The sequence below is a fragment of the Leopardus geoffroyi genome, chromosome A1 (assembly GCF_018350155.1).
Source record: "Leopardus geoffroyi isolate Oge1 chromosome A1, O.geoffroyi_Oge1_pat1.0, whole genome shotgun sequence".
Taxonomy (NCBI): domain Eukaryota; kingdom Metazoa; phylum Chordata; class Mammalia; order Carnivora; family Felidae; genus Leopardus; species Leopardus geoffroyi.
Window position 1 is genome coordinate 90003572 of NC_059326.1, and position 25133 is coordinate 90028704.

A 25133-nucleotide genomic window follows, 5' to 3' on the forward strand; every position below is an offset into this window, starting at 1 on the left:
CGTTCGCGCTACCGGCAGGGAGGCATTCTTGCTTCACACCCTCACTGACACGTGAAACTATCCCACCTTTTTTTTTTTTTTTAATGCTTATTTATTTATTTTTGACAGAGACAGAAAGAGAAATCAGGGGAGGGGCAGAGAGAGAGGGACACAGAGAACCCCAAGCAGGCTCCCTGCTGTCAGTGAAGAGCCCAATGTGGGATTCGAAACTACAAGTTGTGAGATCATGACCTGAGCCGAAACCAAGAGTCGGATGCTTAACTGGCTGAGCCACCCAGGCGCCCCTCAAATTGTCAGACTTTTAAATGTCAAGCTATTAAGCGGAACATCTTTTCATGTGTTTTGGACATTCTTGTTTTCTATGAAATGCCAGTTTCCTTTTGGTGATTTGGCTTTTTCTTCAGGATTATCAAGAGCTTTTTTTTTTTTTTTAATAAGTTGTTTTGTTTTTGTTTTTTTTAAATATGTAGTAGGTGATTATTTTTTGTCAGTTAGGTTTTGGGGAGGTAGTAAAGAAATCCCTCCCTACTCCCTACCCAGGTCATGAAGATAATCTCCAATGTTTTCCTCTAGAAGTTTTAAAACTTTTGCCCCTCACATTTAAGTCTTGGATTTGAAATTCACTCTGTGGCTATGGATTGAGGTGGGGATCCATGTTCATGGTTTTCCGCACAAATAGGAATTGTTCCTACACCATAATTTATGGATTGCCTTGCCCACCAATATGCCCAGACAGTTCTGTCACTATCGTGTGTCAGGTTTCCACACACGTGTAGATCCGTTCCTGGACTGTCTCTTCTGTTTCCCTGGTCAATTTTTCTATCTCTGTGTCAATATACACAGTCTTCATTTTTTTTTTAATTTTTTTTAACATTTATTTATTTTTGAGACAGAGAGAGAGCATGAACAGGGGAGGGTCAGAGAAAGAGGGAGACACAGAATCTGAAACAGGCTGCAGGCTCTGAGCTGTCAGCACAGAGCCCGACGCAGGGCTCGAACCCACAGACCGCGAGATCATGACCTGGGCTGAAGTCGGACGCTTAACCGACTGAGCCACCCAGGCGCCCCTACATAGTCTTCATTTTTATAGTTGTATGATCAGTCTCGCTCTCTAGTCAAGTAAATTCTCCTGTTCTTCTTTAGGGGTGGCTTGGCTGTTCTTGGCCCTTTGTTTTTCTTTTTTCTTTTTTTAAGTTTTATTTATTTTGAAAGAGTGTGTGTGTGCATACATGCAAGTGGGAGAGGGGCAGAGAGAGAGGGAGAGAATCCCAAGCAGACTCTGCACTGTCAGCAGAGCCCGACATGGGGGCTTGAACTCAAACTAAGAGATCATGACCTGAGCTGAAATCAAGAGTCGGGTGCTTAACCGACGGAGCCACCCAGGTGCCCTTGCCTTCTGTTTTTCTGTTTGACTTTTTACATCCTTTGTCAAATTCAATGAAAAATCCTACTGTGATTTTGTTAAGATATGTGACATGTGGACCAGTTTGGGAAGAATTATCATCTTCATGATAATAAGTCCTCCAATCCATACAAATGGTGGGTCCCTCCATTTACTTAGATCTACTCTGTAATACCTTTCTTTTTTTTTTTTTAATTTTTATTTATTTTTGAGAGAGAGACAGAGCATGAGTGGGGAAAGGGCAGAGAAAGGGAGACACAGAATCTGAAGCAGGCTCCAGGCTCTGAGCTGTCAGCACAGAGCCTGACGCGGGACTCAAACCTATGAGCCATGAGATCATGACCTGAGCCAAAGACGGATGCTTAAACTACTGAGCCCCTCAGGCACCCCTCTGTAATACCTTTCTAATGCTTTATAACTTTCTCCATAAAAATATTAAACAGATTTTGTTAGACTTTTTTCCTCTGAGTACTTTATGCATATTTTTTTATCATTTATTTTTGAGAGACAGAGAGCATGAGCAGGGGAGGGGCAGAGGGAGAGGGAGAAAGAGAATCCCAAGCAGGCTCTGCAATGTCAGCACAGAGCCCAACATGGGGCTTGAACTCACGAACCATGAGATCATGACCCAAGCCGAAGTTGGACGCTTAACCAACTGAGTCACCCAGGCACCGCTCCAACCCTTATTCTTTTTATTTCTATGGTAGCCATACAAAGAATCCTCACTGATAGGAAATGGACATGACAGACGGATCCTAGTTTTTAAAACTCTGAAATGTTGGGATTATTAGTTACTGCAGAATAGCCCTGCTAATTCTGACTAATAAGAATTTCTCTTTCTTGCTTATTATGCTAACTAGGACCTCTGGTAAAATGCTAAATAGAAGTGTTGCTACCCAGCATCCTTCTTTTGTCCTGATTTTAAACAGAATGCTTTTAACAGGTCACAATAGAGTATGGTGTTTACTATAAGATCATTTTTTTAGATGTCCCTTATCAGCTTAAGGCAGTATCCTGGTCCTACTTGGCAGAGAGTTCTTATCATGAATGGTTGTTGTATTTTATTGACTACTCTTTCTTTTTTTTTTTTTTTAATGTTTTTTAAGTTTATTTATTTATTTTGAGAGAGACACAGAGAACATGAGCTGGGGAGGGGAAGAGAGGAAAGAGAGAATCCCAAGTAGGCTCTGCAGAGCCAGTGCAGAGCCTGACATGGGGCTTGAACTCACAAAACCGTGAGATCATGACCTGAGCCAAAATTAAAGAGTCAGACGCTTAACCGACTGAGCCACCCAGGTGCCCCTCTCAACTACTTTTTCTGGATCGATTGACCCTAGGTTCTCTTCTCTTTTAAACTGTTAAGTGATTATTTATACAGTAGGCTCCCTCTTTATCCACAGGGTATATACTCCAAAACCCCAGATGCCTGAAACCACGGATGGTACTGAACTCTATACTATGTTTTTTCCTATACATACATACTTATAATGAAGTTTATAAATCAGGCACAGTAAGAGATAACAACTAATAATCAAATAGATCAATTATAATAACATACTATAACAAAAGTTGTGTGAATGTGGCCTCTCTCTCTCAAAATATCTTATTACACTGCACTCACCCTTCTTGTGATGATGTGAGATGATAAAATGCCTACGTGAGGAGATGAAGGGAAGTGAATGATGTAGGCACAATGACATGGTGTTAGGCTACTGCTGACCTTATGTCAGAAGGAGGATCATCTTGCTTCCAGACCTTGCTCAATGGCAGGTAATTGAAACCACAGAAAACAAACCACAGATAAGGGGGGAACTACTTACTGTATTAGTCGTTTTTTTCCCAATGTGGAGCCCCCCCTCCTTGCATTTCTGGGATATATGAAATCGGGTCGTGATCGTTACCTTTTTTGTACATCCTAAGATTCTGTTTGCTCTTGTTTTGTTTAGGATTTTTGCAGCTATAATCATGAGACGGTCTTCTTATTTTCCTGCCTGCCCCTCTTCTTTTCTAGTCTTTATTTTCTCTTTCCCTGTTCTCTCTTCTGTATAAAAGACTGAATTTCCTCCTCCTGGATCATTGGGCTAGAATTTGCCAGTGAAACCATGTGGGCCTGCTATTTCCATTTAGGGAAGACTTTCATGTACTGATTCAAGATTTTCCTTGTTTGTTTTAAACAAACAAGTCATACTCACCTCTAATATTCTCTGCATTTACATCCGTCCTTGTTCCGTCATCCCTCTTGCTAAGTGTTCATCAATTTTGTTAGTCTTTTCATTTTTTTTTTTTTTTAATTTTTTTTAACGTTTTTTATTTATTTTTGGGACAGAGAGAGACAGAGCATGAACGGGGGAGGGGCAGAGAGAGAGGGAGACACAGAATTGGAAACAGGCTCCAGGCTCTGAGCCATCAGCCCAGAGCCCGACGCGGGGCTTGAACCCACGGACCGCGAGATCGTGACCTGGCTGAAGTCGGACGCCCAACCGACTGCGCCACCCAGGCGCCCCTGTTAGTCTTTTCAAATAAAGAGCGTTTAGCTTCCTTGATCCTATGTGTTGCATCTTTCTTTACTATTTCATTTTTTTCTCTAATCTTTATTATTTCCCTCCATCTACTTTAAAGAAAGTAGAAATCCAAAAATCCAGAAAGCTTTGGATTCTTTCTTTTTCCTTTTCTAATTATTTTTTCTTGTTGAATATTCAGCCTGTTGTTATCGTTTCTTCTTTTTTTCTTTTTGAGAGACAGAGCACACGTGTGCAAGCGTGAGTGGGGGAGGGGCAGGGAGAGAGAATCCTAAACAGGCTTCCTGCTCAGCATGGAGCCTGACGCAGGGCTCAATCTCACAACACGAGACCATAACGCAAGCCAAAATCAAGAGTCAGACACCCGACCAACTGAGCCACCCAGGAGCCCCTGTTCTAATAAAAGCATGAAAGACTATACATTTCTTTCTAAATATATTTTTTGTTTGCATCCTCCACATTTTGTTTTTCAACATTTTCGTTCTTGTTTTAATTTCTGCGACGATTTCATCTTTGACCCATAGATTATTTTAAGATGTGTTTTTAGATTTCCGACTATTTGAAAAGAATGCACATTCTCATAGGGTGGAGGGTAGACAGGCTTCCATATCTGTCCATTACTTCAACTATGTAAATTGTGTTGCTCAAATTTATATTTATACTGTCTTGTCTCCATAATCTATGGATTACTGCCAATGTGTGAAAATCTTCCACTGTGGCAAGAAGATGTGATTTCTCCCTATAAAGAGGTTTACTTTCTGACTGCATTTGCCTTCATATTTTGAAGCTATGCTGTTAGGCGCAAGCAAGTTTGGACTTGTGACATACCCTCAATTGATCAAACTTTTACCATTATGTGGTTACCCTTTAATCTTCTCTGATGCTTTTTGCCCTAGAGTCTTTTTTTCCTGCCTTAAAATCTATTTTGCCTAATATTAGTACAGCTATGTGATATTTTTCATACATATTTTTCCATTTTTTTAACCTATATCTTTGGATTTGGGGTGTCCCACTTGAAAATAGCAAGTAGCTGGGGTTTTAAAATTACAGCAATTGGGACAACTGACTGGCTCAGTTGGTTGAGCATCCAACTCTTGATTTCTTCTGGTCATGGGATCAAGCCCCGAGTCAGGGTCTGCACTGAGTGCAGAGCCTGCTTAAAATTCTGTCTCTCGGGGCATCTGGGTGGCTCAGTCTGTTAAGGATCCAACTCTTGATTTCAGTTCAGGTCATGATCTCATGGTTCATGGTGGGATTGAGCTCCACATCGGGCTCTGCACTGACAGCATGGAGCCTGCTTGGAGTTCTCTCTCCTTCTCTCTCTGTGCCCCTCCCCCTCTCAAAATAAACAAACATTTAAAAAAAAATGATTCTGGGCACCCGTATGGCTCCGTTGGTTAAAGCATCTGATTTCAGCTCAGGTCATGATCTCATGGCTCATGAGAGCCCGGTGTGGGACTCTGTGCTGATAGCTCAGAGCCTGGAGCCTGCTTTGGATTCTGTGTCTCTTTCTCTGCCCCTTCCCTGCTCATGCTCTCTCTCTCTCAAAAATAAATAAACCAAAAGAAAAAAATGCTCTCTCTCTCTCTCTCCCTCTGCCCCTCTCCTCTGCTCGCGCACACACACACACACGCACACTCTGAAAAATAATATAAAATAAAATAACAGCAATTATAATTACTGATATATATATGGATCAGGTTTTACCACTTTCTGTGCACCTTTGACTTGTCTTCCCACCTCTTCCCTTTTTTCCTCTTTTCTTTACTTCTTTTGGATTAATAGATCCCCAATTCCATCTCCCCCTCTACTTATTGAAAGTCACCCTGGCAATTTCAACATGAATATTTAAGTTAAATCTTTTAAACTTCAGTACATTTATACAGCTGAATATTCCACATCAATTGAAAAATTATGTTTCCAAGGGATATTTTATGACACATGAAAAGGTTCATGTGGAAAAATATGGAAGCATATATACAGTTATGTGCAGATAGATACATACAGTTGACTCTCATAATTTAACATGATTATATCCATGAAGTTGTCATGAACACAGAATTAGCAAATGCCACTGCTCCCAAGGGAAATACAGGGGTAAGTTCCTTGCAAGCCTCCCACCACATTTGCATCGACCAGCCAATACATAACCTTGCATTGTGCGTGTTTCTGTTCAAAGACACCGTATTTAACATATATTGTTCTTCCAATAACATTGAACTCATGATTCATGTCTGAGTGCAGCTTACCTAACACATATTTTCTTGTTAGGGCACATCACAACCTTCATGTGCTCAGGAACTGCAGCACTGTGCTTGGAGCCACATTAAGCAGGGAACTCACCATCACACTGAACAGACCACAAAAAAAAAAAGGACAGTTTCTTCACAGTAGGGGAGCTGAAACGAGAAGGCAGGGTGTCAGCTCAACCTCTGCTGGGAACAAAAAGGCACTTTGAGTGACTCAAATATTTTTTTTAATGTTTGTTTTTCAGAGAGACAGAGAGCATGAGCAGGGGAGGGGCAGAGAGAGAGGGAGACACAGAATCTGAAGCAGGCTCCAGGCTCTGAGCTGTCAGCACCAAGCCCGATGTGGGGCTCGAACCCATGAACCGTGAGATCGTGACCTGAGCCAAAGTCGGATGCTTAACTGACTGAGCCACCTAGGCACCTCACGTGACTCAAATTTTTTGCCACTCTGAACATATCCATGAATGACAGCAAGTGACAGTGACATGAGTAGCGATTTGGGGCTACAAATACGTTTTTAGGAAGCAGACAGATTCACAAAGACAGAATCCATGAAAAATGACAATCAGATGTGGGGGAGCTATGCATATACGTATATATGTATATATATATATATATATATATATATATATATATGCATCATATTAACTTACATCTTCGAGTATATAGAAAAAAGACTGGAAGGATACACTTCAAACCATTGGTATTTGTGGATGATTTTGAGGTTTCAACGGTTTCCAGATTATCTACAATAATGATCAATGAACTGACTCCATGTTCCAAAAGTTATTGACAGAAAGACTGAGTATGATCCTTGTGTCTTTCCCAGCCTTGTTTCAGTGACAAGACCAACAATCTGGAAGCTTATGTGAAATGGTTCAACAGATTGTGCTACCTCGTGGCGACTGAGATCTGCATGGTGCGTAGAAAGCTGGGGGGTATGACCTGGCTTAGCCAAAGGCGGTGGGGGTTGAGGGAGCCCACCTGGGAGGGAACCAGAAGGGCCTCTTGAGCTTGTCCGTGTCCAAGCCCAGGACCAAGCTGGGCACCTCTCTGGGACACCAGGTGTCACCACCCAGCTTGCCTACTGTGACATTTCTCTCTGGATGGAGCCTGGCACGGATCCACTGGACTCTGACAGAGAGTGTCAGAGATGGCTTGCTGAAGGAGTCAGATCTGCCAAGTGGTCCCGCCCCCATCTCTTCCTATCTGCCTTGGGTGGCGTGGCCTGCCCTGCTGCCACACTGTGTTTGGCTCTCTCAGGATTTAGAGTAGAAATGCCCCAACCTTTTAAGAACTGGGAGATTGTACATGCAAAGCCCAGGTCTCCAGCTTCTCCCAGAAGGCAAGAAGACCTCAATACTGAGCCAGGTGCCCTTGTCACCAAGTCACGGTCCCTCAGGGCCAGACCCTGCCCACCCTCTTCTCTTCCTTAGAGCGGAGGAACCTCCTCCAAGCCCCCTGTCACCATCAGGTGAGGCCCTGGGGCCACTTGTGTCAGGGAAGGAAAGACTGAAGGCAACACAGGTGCCAGGTGGGGCTCTCTGGAAGCAAATGCTGAGATGGAAATGGGGTAAGGGGCAGAGAAAGGGGCACAGGCAGGCCTGCTCAGAAGGAGAAGCTGGTCTGCGATGCCTCAGCCTTGGGAGTGCTTCCTGTTGGGCACCCACAGCGAGCTGAAATGCCTGGCCTCCATCCCCGCCAGGCTCAGCCATCTCCACCACTGTACAGACACCCCGACAGGGACAGGAAGGACCTCAGGTAGGAGGCTTTCTGAATGGGGTTTGGGCAGCATGTCTCATGCTTCCTTGTGGCAGTAAAGACCACTGCTGCACGTAAGAGCAAGCCGGCAAAATCCATATGGAAAGAACACAGGGTAGGGTTCCACAGGCCTCATCTGCTTCCTGCATTTGCATCACTGGCCTGGCAGCTCAGGTGGCGGCAAAGCTGGACTGAGCCCTCCCAGGAGTCAGGCAGTGCCTCAGTCTAGGACAGCCCAGGGGATGACATTGTTTGGAGCCATCAGAGAAGTCAGGGTCCCAAGCACTTGGCCACAAGCTGGAGGTGAAGTCATGCAGTCATTCAACAGGAAGCAGTGGAGGGGCCACTCCGGGGACAGAGCCGGGGTCCGTGTAGCCCCAGTGTGGGGAGAGCAAGCTCGATGCACGGGGGACGGGTGAGGGAGCCATGGAGGATGCTGGAGCTGGGCCTGGAGGGAGGAGCAGTGCCTTGGAGGGAGAGCCCCTCAGCACTCTGGATGCCCTGTGGAGTCCCGTCAGACCCCCTCCCCTGCAGCCCTTCATGGTGGTGGGCTCTGCCGAGGACGTGCAGAGACCCTGAGCTCTCTGGCTGCAGACTACCCAGCATCAAGCATCTCCACCGTGAACTGGGTTGAGAGAATGTTGATGAGGGACTGGCCTAGTGACGGGGTGGGGCCGTGTCACCACTAAGGCTCAGATGCCTTGTCCCCAGCCGGCCAAGAAGAAGCAGAGGGCCCAGGTGGTGGAGTTCTTCATTGACGTGGCCCGTGAGTGCTTCAACATTGGCAACTTCAACTCTCTGATGGCCATTATCTGTGAGTAGGCCAGCCGGCCCGGGCCCTGTGGGAGCGCCCCCAGAGGCACATGCAGACAGGCCAGGAGTGGGGTGCGGTGGGGGAAACCAGGGCCCTCTTCTGAGCAAGGTTGGTGCTGCTGAGCCCATACTCCCCTGCCCCAGAGGTCCTGGAGACTTGACCCCCCCTTTGAGGCCTTCCTTGCTAGGGTGTTTGGTGAGGGCTGGACAGTGTGTCCCCAGAACCAGGGACAGCAGGGGCCCAAAGCAGACCCTGGTCATGGTGTGGGGCCAGTTTGGCGGGGACTGGGACAGGGGCCTGCACACATGGGCCGGTTTGCCCAGACACAGTGTCCCCAGCACCCATACACCACCATCGGGCCGTCTGCAGAGGCCTCAACCTTGGTTCAGGCAGCCAACTGGGGCCACCCCCCAGGCCTCCTGCCCTAGGGAATTAAGCAGACTGTGCAGCCCAGAGACGCTCCCCTAGCTCGACCCTCCCTCTTCCAGCCGGCATGAACATGAGCCCTGTCTCCAGGCTGAAGAAGACCTGGGCCAAAGTGAAGACAGCCAAGTTTTTCATCCTTGAGGTAAGCAAGGCTGCCGGGCTGCCGGCTGGAACTGGCCGACCCTGGGATGCAGCTCCCCCACATGCTTCCCTGTCTCCTTCCAGCACCAGATGGACCCGACAGGGAATTTCTGCAACTACAGGACAGCCCTGCGGGGGGCAGCCCACCGCTCCCTGACTGCCCACAGCAGCCGGGAGAAGGTAGGTCAGAGGCTTGCCTGGCCTTTAGAGCTCCTCCCTACTCCTTCCTACTCCCTACCTTGGCCTAGATGGGCTGTATCAGAGAGCCTTTATGCCGACTCCAACATCACTGGGTCCAAACCCCTGCCCTTCTACAGCATCTGTATAGGCAGCCATGTTCCTTCTTTGCCTCCAATTTGGGGAACTCACCACCTTACAGAACAGATCAGCCCATGCTCACCTAGCTCTAGCTGGTAGGAAGTGTTCCCTTATGGGGCTGGGGTTGTCCTCTCTGGAGGACCATGCAGAATGAGGCTGCTCCCTCTTCTACCCACCAGTCCTTCGGCGCCCCCGGGTCCCCTTCCCCTCCCTCCTAAGTCAACAACCCAGGTCTGCCCCGCCATACTCGGTCTCCAGTCCACTCCCCACTTGGATCTCTTTGGTCCCTGAACAGTGTGACTTGTCAGAGTCCCTTCTGTTTCAGATCAAATTGTTTACAAGTACATAGGGTCTTACACCTCCTTACTCTAAACGCAATACCTTCATTGATATAGCTTCAGATCACATTCACGGTTTTGGCAATGACTGAACCAAGCTTCTCGCTCACTAGAACTGCCTTTTCACAGGCTCTGTTCTTATACATTTGCATTTGGGGGCCTCGCTGACCCTGATCAATTGTATTTGTCTCCCAAATTCTCCTGGTGGCCTCCAATACAAGAAACTGGGCCCTGGGATTGCGGGGAACCTCTGGCTTAAAACCTGTCACCAGCCCGATGATTAGAGTTATCATATCCATGGGGAAGAAACACTAAGACCTTTTCTGCCTGATCTCCTGGCAGGAATATTGGCAGAATTAGGTCTCTGCCGTGTTTGTAGAGGTCTGTTTCCAGTTTGAGAACAAGTTGCTGTTCTTGAAATTCAAAGTCCCTGTGGAATTAGATGAGATGGCTACCAGGGTTTTAAGTCTGGGGAGCAGGCCAAGACCTGCACATTTGTGCCACCCAGCCGGCCCTCCCAGCCTTCCACCTCCCACCCAGGGGTGGGGGTGGGTGTTCACAGACCCTGGCCCCACTGATGGCTATGTCCTATCCAGCTGGCCTTTCCTATTCAGGCTGTGAGCCCTTCAGCAGCTCTGGGTCTGAGGAGGGCTGATGCCAGGAAGCAGCATTCAGTGAGACAGAACCTCAAAATCCCGGGCAAGTGAGCCTGTCCCCCAGGAGCCAGGAAGCTGCAAAACCAGAGTGGCAGGGACAGAGACCTTGTTTCACTGAACACCTACCACGTGAGGACTACTTGACTCTGTCTCTCCCTTCCATTCAATTCTGATGACTACTTACCAGGTGGGTTCTAGCAGTGCCATTTCCCAGATTAGAAGACTGAGTCTCAGAGAGGAGACCTCACTTGTCCAGTCTCACAGCAAGTAGATGGCAAAACCAGGAGTCAGCCTCTCCAGCGCACCACCAGGCCTCGTCCTATTCCCAGAGCGCAGGTGCTGTGTGGCAGTCACAGAGGTCCTCGCCTGTGGCCCAGGAGTGGGACTGTGGAGTGGAGGCAGATAGAGTTGGCTGCCACCTTTGGTCCAAGATGTCAATTATGGCACTGGCACTCTGCACTATTTTTCTTCCATCCGTGCTCACCAGGTGGCTGTGGGGTGGACTGTGATGTCCCGTTCCTGCACTCTGAGCCCCCTTCCAGCTCTGGGGTACGGGGGCTCGAGGTGGGTGATTTACAGAGCTGTGCCTTTCATTTTGCTGCATACTCCTCTAACATCCAAAGAGATATGGATCATCGGCTGGGCCCACAGAAGGTGCTTCATAAATGGATAGGAGACTGGAACATGGATGGATGAATGGTTGGATGGATGGATGGAAGGACAGATAGAAAGAAGGAAGGAAGGAAGGAATGAAGGAAGGAAGGAAGGAAGGAAGAATATTTGCTGATGCTCTCACAGTTCCTCACTGCTACAGCTGAAATTTTGAGGCCAGGAGGTCTCAGTGGTCATGACATTCTATGCTTTCTTCTTATCTATAGCTAGTTCCTATCTGCCCCTCTTTCTCCCCATCTCTGTGATGGGGCCCACTCCACACAGGATTCTTTGGCTGACCCCCTGATGCCACCGCTTAGCTCCAGAAAACAACATCAGTGGGTTACGGTCAACCCATGGGGGCAGGAAGACCGGCCAGGATGCTAAAGCCTGATAGGATGGTAGCCTGAGCCCATGTGGGCAGGCAGAAATGGTGAGAAGTTCTCAGAAAATGCTGCCTCTTTGAGGACCAGTTCCAATGTCCACTCTCTAGGAAGCCTGCACTGAGTCCCTGAGGACCACTGCCCTTAATCCCCTCCCTGTCCTGGAACATTTCAGGCACATTACAACCCAGTGCAGCCATCATGCCCCAACCCTGGGCCTGGAGCTCAGCACTGTGGTGGGCGTAGGGAGATGCACAGAGACTGCTCTCCCTCCTGGCACAGTGAGAAAGCAGGCAGGACAGGGGCTGGTCCTTCCTCTGCTACTTACTGCTGTGTGAGCTTGTGTGAGTTGCTTAACCTCTCTGGGTCTCGACTTCCTTGTCTGTAAGTTAGGGTAATAGAACCCTGCATCTTGGAACTTGCTGAGATGAAACTCGATCCCCATGCATGTATAGCTTGGCACAACGGAGCACTCAGGCCGGCCACCAATGCCCCTGTGACAACGGCATGAGTGGAGGGCTCTTTAGGGGCCCAAACGGGAATTAAACCCAGCCTATAGGTAGCAAAGACTTCAGGGAAAAGGCTCCACTACACTGAATGTGTCTGACATACCCTCACTCTTCTCCAAGCCCCAGCACCTAGCACAGTGAAGACCTGAGCAAATGTCTGAGGAGTTGACATAAATCTAAGGTGACCAGTTTGTCCCAGTTTCCCTGGGATGGCTCCACTTTTAGCACTGAAACTGTATCTCATGTAACCCCTCAGCCCTGGACAAACCAAGCAATTCATCTCCCTGCTAAATCTGGCTCTGGTCCCAGCCTCAGCATTCACTCACTGGGTGACCTTGGGCCAGGCCCTGCCACTGTGTGGGCCTCAATTTCCCATCTTCCTTGACCCACTGAGCCATCCATGCATCTGTACTGTGCAGAGTGGTCATACCCAGGCCCTGATCTCAAAGCCTTTATCAACTTAGATAAGGGGTTAGCCAGAAATGTCAGGTCCTGACGCCTGGTCCCAAGGGTGATGGGCTGAAGGCCGCTCCTGGCCGGACTGGCAGCACATGCCCAGCTCTGGAGCCTGAGGGCACAGCAGGCGTGTTAGTTCCCTGGGAACTGGCTTAGAACAACAGAAATGTTGGGGCGCCTGGGTGGTGCAGTCGGTTGAGCATCTGACTTGATCTCAGCTCAGGTCTTGATTTTGGGGTCATGAGTTCAAGCCCTTGTGTTGGGCTCCTCACTGGGTGTGAAGCCTACTTAAAAATGAAAAAAGAACAGGGGCACCTGAGTGGCTTAGTTGGTTGGGCGTCCAACTTCAGTTCAGGTCAGGATCTCATGGCTCATGAGTTCCAGCCCTGCGTTGGGCTCTGTGCTGACAGCTCAGAGCCTGGAGCCTGCTTCGGATTCTGTCTCTGTCTGTCTCTGTACCTTCCCCACTCACGGTCTGTCTCTCTTTCTCAAAAACATAAACATTTATAAATGTTATATATAAATTTATAAACATTAAAAAATTATAAAAAGAAAAGAACAACAGAAATGTATTGTCTCCCCATTCTAGAGGCGAGATGCCAAAATCAAGGTAGTCTGGGTCATGCTCCCTCCAAAGGGGGCATCCTTCTTTGCCTTTCCCAGCTTCTGATGGCCCTGGGTGTTCCTTGGCCAGTGGCCAAATCACTCCCATCTCTGCCTCTGTCTTCACATGGCTCTCCTTCCTGTGTGTGTCCAAATTTCCCTCTTTTCACAAGGATGTCAGTCACTGGAGGAGAGCTTATTCTATCCGGTATGACCTCCTCTTAACTCGATTCCATCTGCAAAGACTATCTCCAAATTAGGTCCCATTCACAGGCACCAGGGTTTAGGACTCAAATATATCTTTTGGGGGACACAGTCCAACCCATTGCAGCAGCGTGCACCCAGCCAGCTCCCCTCGGGTCGCCAGAGCTGTCAGCAGTGGGTGTCCCTTCCCTAGGGGCCAGGAGTTGGCATGTGCAGAGCAGGGAGGGAGAAATGAGACATCCAGGCAGTGATATGCAGAGACCCCCGCCCTTCTCAGGCCGGGCTCCAAAGTCTGTTCCTTCAGGCATCAAGAAAAGCATAAAATGACAAATCATGAAATATATATTTTAAAAAGTAGGCTGCAGAATTTCACAACAGGTGACTCACTTTCCATACATATTTCATGGTGGGCTCCGCATGCACCTGAAGTCCTCCTGGCACACTTGAACCAGGTGGTCTGCAGATCCCTGGATGGTGGAGGGTCGAGGGGAACCGCCACCAGCCTCTCCCGGCGGAGAGTGGAAGAAATGTTCAAAGGGCATGAGGACCATGCATCTTTCATTCAGCCCCAACATGGGGAGGCGGGGAGGGGGGGGTGTATACAGTAGGCGCTCAGTCAGCACTGGAGTCTGATGGGGCCTGGGAAGAAAGAGTGGTGCTAGGGTAAAGAGGCTTGTGCTTCCTGCCGACTGAGGACTGACCTGCACCCTCTCTCTTCCAGATCGTCATTCCCTTCTTCAGCCTGCTCATCAAAGACATCTACTTCCTGAACGAGGGCTGTGCCAACCGCCTCCCCAATGGACATGTCAACTTTGAGGTAGAGTCCAGGGGCCCCCGACAATCAAAGCCCCCAGGGCAGGGGCACCGGACGAATGGGGGACGGTTCACAAGACATCACGGCGGGATTATCAGGGTCTCCCCACCCCACCCCTTCCACAGGAGACTGAGGCTCATGCAGGCACTGATCCCCCACTGCCCGCCACAGGTGAGGCAGACTCATTTTCAGCCCTCGAAGAGCACAAGGCTGTGAGAAAGCCCCACGGACCCACAGTGACAATGGGTGAGGTGCTGTGACCCACACAGGGCACAGGGCATGTGTCAGGGAAGGCCTCCCTGAGCACAGGAGGAGGTGAGCAAGCAGTGTGGGCAGAGAAGGAAAGATTTCTACTCCCTCTGCAGACACTCACTGCCATCAGCTCAAGTGTCCCCCTCCTCCAGGAAGCTCCCCTTGACCTCCCAGACAGAGGGTGTCCCAGCCCATATTCAGTGGACTGGGCATTCCTTGGTCACAGCTCTCCAGTCCCTGAGCTCCTTAGAAGCAAAGGCAGGCTGACCCCCCCACACACACACACACACACATGGGACCACCCAGCACACATATCTTGGAGTGGCTGGTGGGCTAGGCATGGTGGGAGCTGAGGCCCAGGAGCCCTGAGAGCCCTGGGCAGTGACAGCAAGTGGTCACTGAGTCAGACAGACAAAGCCAGCCATGCAGCAGTGAAAACCCCCGAATCTGCAGGAAGAAGGAGACTCTTTTCCCTAGGAAGGCTGGCCCACACTCGTGCTGGCCCCACCCAGCCTCCAACACCAAGGGACAGTCAGTCCTGGGCTGGCCCCTGCGCTATCTGAGCCCCAGTCTCTCCCTCTGTAAAACAGGGCTTTGGGTGGGCTCTGTAGGGACAGCATCCCCTGCTGGTGGGTCCCCCACCCAACGCCTGAGCCCTCTGGCCTGGAGCTGCCTCTGCTCTGAGGCCTCACACAGACTCCCCGGCAGACTTTCCTGTGCTGCCTGCAAGCCTGGTTAGCCCTGAGAACCTGTGTAGCAGGGAAAAGTCCAGTCCAGCAGGGAGCCTGGGCGCCACATCCCCAGGACAGTCCGGACTGGAAGTGACATGGAGGAGGCTGGCCTTGGGTTAAATTAACAGAGGGGCCCGGGAGCCCAAGATCACACTTTCCAGAAGACCCCACACATACCAGCTGTGGAAAGCCCTGTATTGCACTCTTCTTAAACTGGTCCTCAGACCTGAGACCAAGGGAGGAAAGGCAAGACTGTAAAGTGCTTCTGAGGCCCCAGATTTGGGGCAGGGGCAGTGGGGGCTGGAGCCAGCCACCCGGACTGATGAAAGATGCCATAGAGGGTCGTTCCCACCCAGTCATGACTTTATGCTGGCAGTTTATTTAAAAGCCTTCTTTAAGTCAGCACAGATGTTTTTTTTAATTTAAATAAATGTATTTAAATTTTACTTAAATAAAATTCTGCTTTAAGTGGATCCACTTAAATCTTCCTTAAATACATTTATTTAAATTTATTTGCATCATTCTCTAGATAAACAAACGCAGGGATAATCATGAAAAAGAATGAAACTAGAGTAATACTCGCCTCTCGCTGGATGTGCTGCCTGCCGATGACCTGGCCCTAGATGCTCTCTCTCCCCAGATTCCACAGAGGGAATGAAGAGATATGGCAAACACCCAGGTTTCCTAATGGGGGGTCTGTCATTTACTGCCCAGTGCTCTGCCTTGCCCTGCCCAGGAGTGGGCCCCCAGGGACAGATGAGTGAGACTGGCCCGCTCTCACAGGTGACCTCCAGGCACTGAGGGGTAGAGGCAGGGTAAGGGGCTCCCATTTGTGTTTCAATGACCCTGGCAGAAATTTCTGGAGCTGGCCAAGCAGGTTGGAGAGTTCATCACGTGGAAACAAGTGGAATGTCCCTTTGAGCAAGACCCCAGCATCACCCACTACCTGCACACCGCCCCCATCTTCAGCGAGGATGGTAAGGTAACCCTATGGCCTCTGTCACCCCCAGTTCTGGGACTCTGGGGTGGTCTCCTAGTCACATCTCCATGGGGCCCCTGCTGCGAGCAGGACGCATCAAGCCCATGTTTGCTGGATGTGAAAGGGAGCAGAGAAGCCTGAGCACCAGTCAGGGCCTGAGGAGCTGCAGGCTGGGGACCTCCAGGGTCCCCAGGGCCAGGCTTCCCCTTGGACACAGTATGGCTGCTGCTGGGCATCATATATTGAAACCATCGGTCCCACCCACTTTCCTCATTGGTAAAATAAGCAAGATGGTGAGAACTACCCTCCCCATGCTCACATAGGGAAGGCGGAGCCCTGGGCTCCCCATGGGTCTTTCCACAGCTGGGGGTGTGTGCATGTTTGTGTGAGTGCGTGCATGCCTGTGTGTGTGTGTGTGTGTGTGTGTGTGTGTGTGTGATGAGGCATCTTTTCTCCACAGTGCCATTAATGTCTGTGCCCTCCAGTAAATCAGCATTCCCATCTGATCATTTATCAAATGTGACAAATTTGCTTGTGAATTTTCTAAGCAAGCATACTCCAGGAAGAGAAAGTGCTGGAAGCAAGTGGCCATTTGGTCCTGAGTTGATCATCTCAGGGGAGGCAATGTGGCCCCATGGTCAGCTGCTTGCTGGATCCAAGACCCTCAACCTACCCCAGGAGGTCCCCACTGAGCACAACAAGCATTTTAAAAAAATTTTAATGTTTATTTATTTTCGAGAGATAGACAGACAGAGCGTGAGCAGGGGAGGGGCAGAGAGAGAGAGAGGTAGAGAATCCGAAGTAGGTTCCAGGCTCTGAGCTGTCAGTACAGAGCCCAATGCGGGGCTTAAACCCACAAACCACAAGATCATGACCTGAGCTGAAGTCAGATGCTTAACCAACTGAGCCACCCAGGCATCCCCACAGCAAGCATTTTATAAAGGGACCCACACCCGTGCCTGGGAGAACATGTTCTGCCAAAAACAAAAACTTAGGAGAAAGGAGTTTTTAATGATTTTGCTTTTAATTGTTAATACTTTCAAGTTTGCCATTTTATATGTTATGTTTTGGAACCATTAACTTTTGGGGGTGGGGAGTGTTCACCTGAAACAGCAATCCCTACCTGCAACAAGAAGTTCAGCAGCTTGATGGATAAGCCAGCCTGGGCTGTTCCCACCCCAGCAAGCTGTGTGACTCTAGGCAGGTGCCTCACCCTCTCTAAGCCTCACCTGCTGCATCTAGCTTAGTGGCTCAAAGCAACACTGATTTATTCTCTTAGAGTCCAAAGTCAGTTCCACTGGGCTGAAATCATGGTGTCAACAGAGCGGGTTATTTCTGGAGGCTCTGAGGGGAAGATTGTTCCCTGGCCTGTTATGACTTCTAGTGGCCACCCATATTCCTTGGCACATGACCGCCTTCCTCCATCTTCAAAGCACATCATTTGAACCTCTGCTTCCACCATCACATCATCTTCTCTCTTGTGGTCAAGTCTCCCCTGTCTCGCTCTTAGAAGGACACTTGCAGTGTCATTTAGGGCCCTGCTGGATAATCCAGGATAATCCCCCATCTCCATATCCTTAACTTAATCTCATCTGCTGAGTCCCTTTTGGTGAGGAAGCTAACATATTCACATGTCCCGGGGAGTAGGATCTGGATATATCTGGGGGCCATTATTTAACTTACTAGTTACTGTGATAACTGTTGTCATTAACCAATAGAACTTGTGCAGTAATGTGTCAAAAGCATATTAAGAAAGAGGTGGGAGAGCCTGGGGGCAGGGAGAGGAGTGAGAGAAGGGCATTTCTCTTCTCTCTTTCTCTTTTTTTTTTTTTTTTTTTTTTTTGAGAGAGAGCATGAACATGGGAGGGGCAGAGGGAGAGAGAATATTAAGTAGGCTCCATGCCCAGCGTAAAGCCCATTGTGGGGCTCCATCTCATAACTGTGAGATCACGACCTGAGCTGAAATCAAGAGTTGGACGCTTAACCGACTAAGCCACCCAAGTGTCCCAAGAGAAGGGCATTTCATTCACTCCTTCAGCCAATGGTATCTCTAGAGAACCTGCTGTGTGTGAGGCAGTGATTCAGCCATGAACATACAGCAAAAAAACTTAGCCCTTCTGAAGTGCCCTTAGAAAGGAGCACCTTCCAAGGCACCTGGGTGATTCAGTCAGTTAAGCATCCAACTCTGGATTTCAGCTCAGGTAATGATCTCATGGTTCATGGGATTGAGCCCCGTGTTGGGCTCTGCACTGACAGCATGGAGCCTGCTTAGGATTCTCCCTCTCTCTCTCTCTCTCTTTCCCTCTCTCTTGCCTTCCCCCACTTGCACTCTGTCTCTCTGTCTCTCTCTTTCCCTCTCTCTTGCCTTCCCCCACTTGCACTCTGTCTCTCTCTCTCTTGCTCACTCTCACTCTGTCTCTCTATTTATCTCTCTCTCTCTGAAAATAAATACATAAACTTTAAAAAACAAATCAAAAAAGAAAGGAGCTCCTTCCATTAACCCTTGTTTCATCCTCTCCTTCCCCCCACCAAAAAAAAAACAATAATAATAATAATAATAATAATAACTGGAGAAAGCAAGAGAAGGGACCTAAGCTGTATTGAGCCCCAACTGGGTTAGTCACAGCCTCTGACAGAATCCTGCCCAGCACTCAGCTCCAGGCTTCCTCTGGCAAGACCTGCCTAGCAATACAGCCAGCCTTGAGGCTCTCTGAAACAGGTGACAGTATAGAAAGTATCAGCAAAGAAACAGAAGATATAAAAGGGAGCCAAGTAGAAATTATAGAATTGAAAAATACAATAACTAAAATAAAAAACTGAGTAGATGGTCTCAACAGCAGAATGGAGAAGACAAAGCAAAGAATCGATGAGCTGGAAGATGGAACAATAGAAATTAAACAATCTGAACAACAGAGTGTCAGGGACCTGTGGGACTATAACAAAAGATCTAACACTCTTGTCATCAGAGTCTGAGAAGGAAGGGGACAAAATTGACAGGGTTGAAAAAATAATCCAAGAAGTAATGGCTGGAAAGTTCCCAGATTTGGAAAAGATAGAAACCTACAGATTCAAGAAGCCAAGTGAATCCCAAAAAGGATCAACCCAAAGAAACCCATACCAAGATACATCATAGTCACATTTCTGAGCACCAAATAAAAAGACACAAATTTTGAAAACACTGAGAAAGAAATGACACTTTACCTATGAGGGCAAAACAATTTGGATGACTAGAGTACTCATCAGAAATCATGGTGGCCAGAGGCAGTGGCATATTTTTCACGTGCTGAAAGAAAATAGCTGCCAACCCAGAATTCTATATCCAGTGAAAATATCCTTCAGGAATTTACTGTACATAAATCAAAATGGAATTCTAAAAACTGTTCAAGTAACCCACAGGAAGTTGGTCCTTTGAAAAGAACTGTAACATTGCCATCCTCCAGCAAAGAACCTCTTAAAGAAAAAGAGAAGACAGAAAATGCTAATATCTAGAATGAAATGGAAGATGTCACTATAGCCTCTGTCATCATTGAAAGGCTAATAAGAAAATACTGTGAACAACTCTAGACCCATTAGTTTGGCCAGTTAGATGAAATGGACCAATTCCTTAAATAGCATAAACTGCCACAAACTCAACACAAAATAGATCATTTGAATAGCCCTATAGCCATTAAGGAAATTGCATTTGTAATTTAAAAACATCCCAAAAATGAAATCTCTAGGCTCAGACAGTTACACTAGAGAATTCTATTAAACATTTAAGGAAGACTTAATATGGATTCTACACAATCGTTTTCAAAAAATAGAAGAGGACAGGGCATCTGGGTGGCTCAGTCAGTTAAGCATCCAACTTCAGTTCAGGTCATGATCTCATAGTGCATGGGTTCGAGCCCTGTGTTGGGCTCTGTGCTGACACTTTGGAGCCTGGAGCCTGCTTCGGATTCCGTGTCTCCCTCTCTCTACCCCTTGCCTGCTCACACTCTGTCTCTCTCTCTCTCTCTCTCTCTCTCTCTCTCTCCCAAAAATAAATAAACATAAAAAAAAATAGAAGAGGACGGAACTTCCCAGTTCATTTTATGAAGCCAGTATTACCCTGACACCAAAACCAGATAAAGGTAGTAAAATAAAGAAAGTAAAGACTAAGATCCCTTGTGAATATAGATGCAAAAATTCCTTAACAAAATATTAGCAAATAGAATTTGGCAATATTGAAAAATAGTTAGATATCATGACCAAGTGAGTTTACTCCAGAGATACAATACTATTCAATATTTGAAAATCAATCAGTGTCATCTACCATATTAACAGACTAACAGAGAAAAATGACTTGATTATATCAACTGATACAGAAAATTCATTTGACAGATTTCTACACCCATGCATGGGAAAAACTCTCAGAAAAATAAGAATCGAGGGGAATTTATCAATCTGATAAACTGCACCTACAAAAACCTTTCCACTAACATCATTTTTAATGGTGAAACACTGCTTTCTCACTAAGATCAGTAATAAGGCAAGGATATATACTCTCACCACTTTTGTTCAGGATAATAATGGAGATCTAGTTCATGCAATAACGCAAGAAAAGAAAATAAAGACAGATCAGAAAGGATGAATTAACACTGTCCTTATTTATTAAAAAATGTAAAAAATCCCAAAGAATCTCCAAAACTCCTAGAACTAAGTGGGTTCAGCACAAGTTGCAGAATACAAGATAAAGACACAAAAATCTATCATATTTCTGTGTGCTAACAATGAATATGTGGACACTGAAATTAAAAATACAATACCATCACTCAATATAATCGCTCAAAAACATTAAATACTTAGGTATAAATCTAACAAAACATATCCAAGATTTGCATGCCAAAATCTACACGATGCTAATGAAAGAAATCAGAGAAGGTCTAAATAAATGGAGGGACATGACATGCATGAATTGGGAGACTCAGCATAGCAATGATACCAATTCTCCCCAAATTTAAGTACGGATTTAATGCATTTCCTATCAAAATCCAGGATTTTCCCATCAAAAGACATTATTTTTTTTTTTTTTGCAGACAAAGATACAATTATTCTAAGATAATTGTATATGGGGGTGAGCCTGGGTGGCTCAGTCAGTTGAGCATCCAACTTCAGCTCAGGTCATGATCTCATGGTTCATGAGTTCGAGCCCCATGTTGGGCTCTGTGCTGACAACTCAGAGCCTGGAGCCTGCTTTGGATTCTGTTTACCTCTCTCTTTGCTCCTCCCCCACTCACACTTTGTCTCTCTCTCAAAAATAAATATTTTAAAAAAAATTTTTTAATGAAATGTATATGGGAAGCCATAGAAACTAATATAGCTGAAACAATTTTGAAAAAGAAGAATAAAATGGGAGGGATTACTCTACCCAATATTAAAGCTGATATTATACAGCTACAGTAATCAAGGCAGTGTGGTATTGGTAAGACAGATACGTGGATCAATGGGACAGAATAGAGAACCCAAGAATAGACCCACACAAATGCCCAGTGACTTTTTTTAAATGTTTATTCAATTTTAAGAGAGAGAGCGTGTGCATGGGGAGGGGTAGAGAGCAAGAGGGACAGAAGATCCGAAGCGGTCTCTGAGCTGACAGCAGCAAGCCAGATGCAGGGCTGCAACTCACGAACCACAAGATCGTGACCCAAGCCGAAGTCAGACGCTCCACTGACTGAGCCACCCAGACACCCCACTGTGCCCAGGGATTTTTGAGAATGGAGTAAAAGCAATTCAGCGGAGGAAAGTGAGCCCTTGCAACAAATGGAACAGGGGCATCTGAACATCCATAAGCCAAAAAATGAACTTTGACCTCATCCTTACACCTTTTATGAAAAATTAACTCAGATTGAATCACAGACTCGAATGTAAAATGTAAAATTGTATAGCTTTTAGGAAGAATAAAAGCAACAGGAAATCTTCAGGATGTAGAACTAGACAAAGAGTTTCTTATAAAACTAAATTTGCACCGACTGTCTGACTCAGTAAATGTGCTCTCAGGCATTTATTTATCCCAGAGAAACGAATACTCATATTCACACAAAAAACCCGCACTCCAATGATTACAGCAGCATAACTAGTTCTAGAGAAACACTGGAAGCAATGCAGATGTCCTTCAGTGGGTGAGTGGCTAAACACACTGTGGTATATCCATGCCACGGAATAGTCTTCAGCAAGAAAAAGGAATTAAGTATTGATTCATACTACAGCTTGGATGATACGCGGAGAATCACTCGGAGTGAAAAGAGACCATCCCATATGTCACATACTGATTCGATTTATATCACATTCTTCTTTTAAAATTATGTATTTATTTTGAGAGACACAGAGACAGCAAGAGTGAGAGAAGGGCAGAGAGAGGGAGAGAGGGAGAGAGAATCCCAAGCAAGCTCTGTGCTGTCAGCATAGCACCCCACATGGGGCTTGATCTCACAAACCACAAGATCGTGACCTGAGTGGAAATCCAGAGTTGGACGCTTAACTGACTGAGCCACCCAGGTGTCCCTATATCACATTCTTGAAATGACAAAAATCTGGACATGGAGAACCTATTAGTGGTGGCCAGGGATTAAGAAAGGGAAGCAGGTGGGCCTTAAAAGGGCAGCGTGAGGGATTCTGGTGGTGATGAGGGTGTTCTGCAAACTGTCAACATGCTGGTGGTGGTCCTGTGCTATAGTTTTGCAAATGGTTACCACTGGGAGAAACTAGGGAAAGGGTACACCGACCTCTCTGTATTAATTAGCACATACAACGCATGTGTACCTCCCAACAGGTTTAATTTAAGAATAAAAAGCAGGTCAGACTCTGGGTATAGGGCAGGCTATTATCATAGGCCATAACTGTGTGATTTTACCTCGTTTTCTGACCAGGTCTTTATTTGGCTTCTTATGAAAGTGAGAGCCCAGAGAACCAAACAGAAAAAGAGAGGTGGAAATCTCTAAGGTGAGTCTGTGAAGACGGGAGTGAAGACTGGCACAGGGGAGAAGGTGGGTGCTTGGGGCCAGGCCAGGGCCGAGGGGCTTCATGGATACCCAGGTCCGTGGGGAGGGGGCAGGACAGGCCAGGCTCTTAGGGGTGGGGGTGGGACTCATGCACTGGGTGGGAGGGAGGTTAGGATTGCAACCCACCCCCACCCCCACCGCCATGGCCGGAGGCTGGCCCTGCAGGCCATCAGGATGTGTGTCCAGGTCCAGGAAACCCCAGTCCATATTCTTATGTGAGAAAGACACCACCCCCTGCTCATTCAGCCTATTAACACGGCCCAGCGGAGGTCGGACCAAGCCTGCAGCAATGGGCTCTGAGGACTAAGCCAAGAGGGTTGTACAGAGCCCCTCTGGGGTGGGAGTCACCTGCCTTGCAGGGGACTGGCTGGAGGGAAGTATAATCACCACCCTGGGCATGTTTAAATCTGCAGATCTTCTATTTTGGGGAAGACGTGAGAAGCGCTGAGCAGGAGGAGGAGGAGGTGGAGGAGGAGGAGGGGAGGAAGTCAGCAGAAGCCTTCCGCAGCCCTGCCTCAGCCGGCCCAGCAGAAAGTGGAGGTGTTGGTGCTTCCCTGCTTTGCAAACCGTGACCCCACGGCCTGGCGCCCGCCCCAGCGACCACACGGCACAGGAGACCTTCCTCCACCTTTTGTGGAACTTCGGCCCCGGCAGGCCCAGGGGCCTCCTGACATGTGGGTGGCACGTGCCTCAGGGGCCCTGCCTTCAGGATGGTGGGGGTCACATTACTGTGACCTCGGCAAGGACACGGCACGACCCCCAGAGGGCCGGGTGACTGCAGTGTCGCTCTCATTGGGTGATGAGTGCCACAGGGGCTGACCCCCAGTCTGTCACCAGGTGGCCTAGGAGCCTCTACATCTCCAGCAGGCACCACGCCGCTGGCCCCTGCCATTCTGCTGATGGACCCTACCCTGTCCCCCTCCCCTGGCCCCAAGATGGGCTGGTTTCTGCAGCCCAATTCACTCCCTTTCTGGATCCTGCTGGTATCAGGGGATAGCTTTCCGGTGACAGCTGTGACACAGGTCATGGGACAGATTTGAGTCACAAAAATGACAACATGTACAGTACATTGTAAACTCTAGAGTTGGTATAAACATGTTCATACACCCTGCATATCCACGTCCACACTGTGCTTTTCACTCGTGGGTCTGGCATAAACTTCTGGCAGGATGAAGGGCAGTTTCCCAGCTCGGGCCTGGGGATGCGGTGGCCATTTCCACTCTGTAGACCCCATGTTGCACTGACAGGGCCTGGTGAATGGACACCCAACAGCCCTACATGTGACCAGATACTTCTTTTATGAGGGCTGGAGGGTGGGGGTGAGATGGGGTTGATGAACCTACCATGAGACTCCTCCCATTACCCGCGCCCCCACCCCACCCCCCCCCCCCCGCCCCAGACCCTCATACACTGAGTCACGTTTCTGTGCCAGGAAGCAGATGGGCCATGGAGCTGCTGAGCCCCCACCTGGCATGTGACCAGGTCACCCAGCCAGGAAGTCAGGGAGTATGATGTGTACCTTTCACCCAGTCAGGGTCTGCTGGGCAGAGGGGGGTGTGTGTTGGGGTTCACTGACCCACCCTGGCCAGTCTCAGGCCCTGCTCAGTCCCAGACCTGGCTGTCCTGGTGGCATGGACTTGGGTCCCATCTGAGAGGGACAGGCAGAGACAATGCCACAACATTTCCAAGTGCCTCCTCTCTGGGGAATTCTGCCCAGCAAACCCCGGATGTCAGCAAGGCCACAGAAGGCATGAGAACATTAGGGTTGGGCAGGATCTGCTCTTTGCCCAGCCCAGCACGCCCCCTTTTCATCCGAGACCCCAGAGAGGGCAAGTAGTGCAGGGAACAGAGCAGGGATGGGCTTCAGCCAGCAGCCAGGCTCAGGCTGCCGCCCTGCCTCATGCCACA

At 48.0% G+C, this 25133-nt stretch overlaps 1 protein-coding gene across 1 annotated transcript in view; it reads left to right on the top strand.

Moving 5' to 3' along the window:
* RASGEF1C (RasGEF domain family member 1C) overlaps positions 1-24338 on the top strand; it is a 93620-nt gene extending 69282 nt beyond the window's left edge. The window contains exons 7-14 of the mRNA XM_045484584.1: positions 7000-7089; positions 8643-8745; positions 9234-9313; positions 9397-9492; positions 14152-14247; positions 16081-16204; positions 23094-23166; positions 23639-24338. Coding sequence (XP_045340540.1) covers positions 7000-7089; positions 8643-8745; positions 9234-9313; positions 9397-9492; positions 14152-14247; positions 16081-16204; positions 23094-23166; positions 23639-23663 — 687 coding nt within the window. The 3' untranslated portion in view covers positions 23664-24338. The remainder of the gene's footprint in view (positions 1-6999; positions 7090-8642; positions 8746-9233; positions 9314-9396; positions 9493-14151; positions 14248-16080; positions 16205-23093; positions 23167-23638) is intronic.
* Positions 24339-25133: the final 795 nt, after the last annotated feature.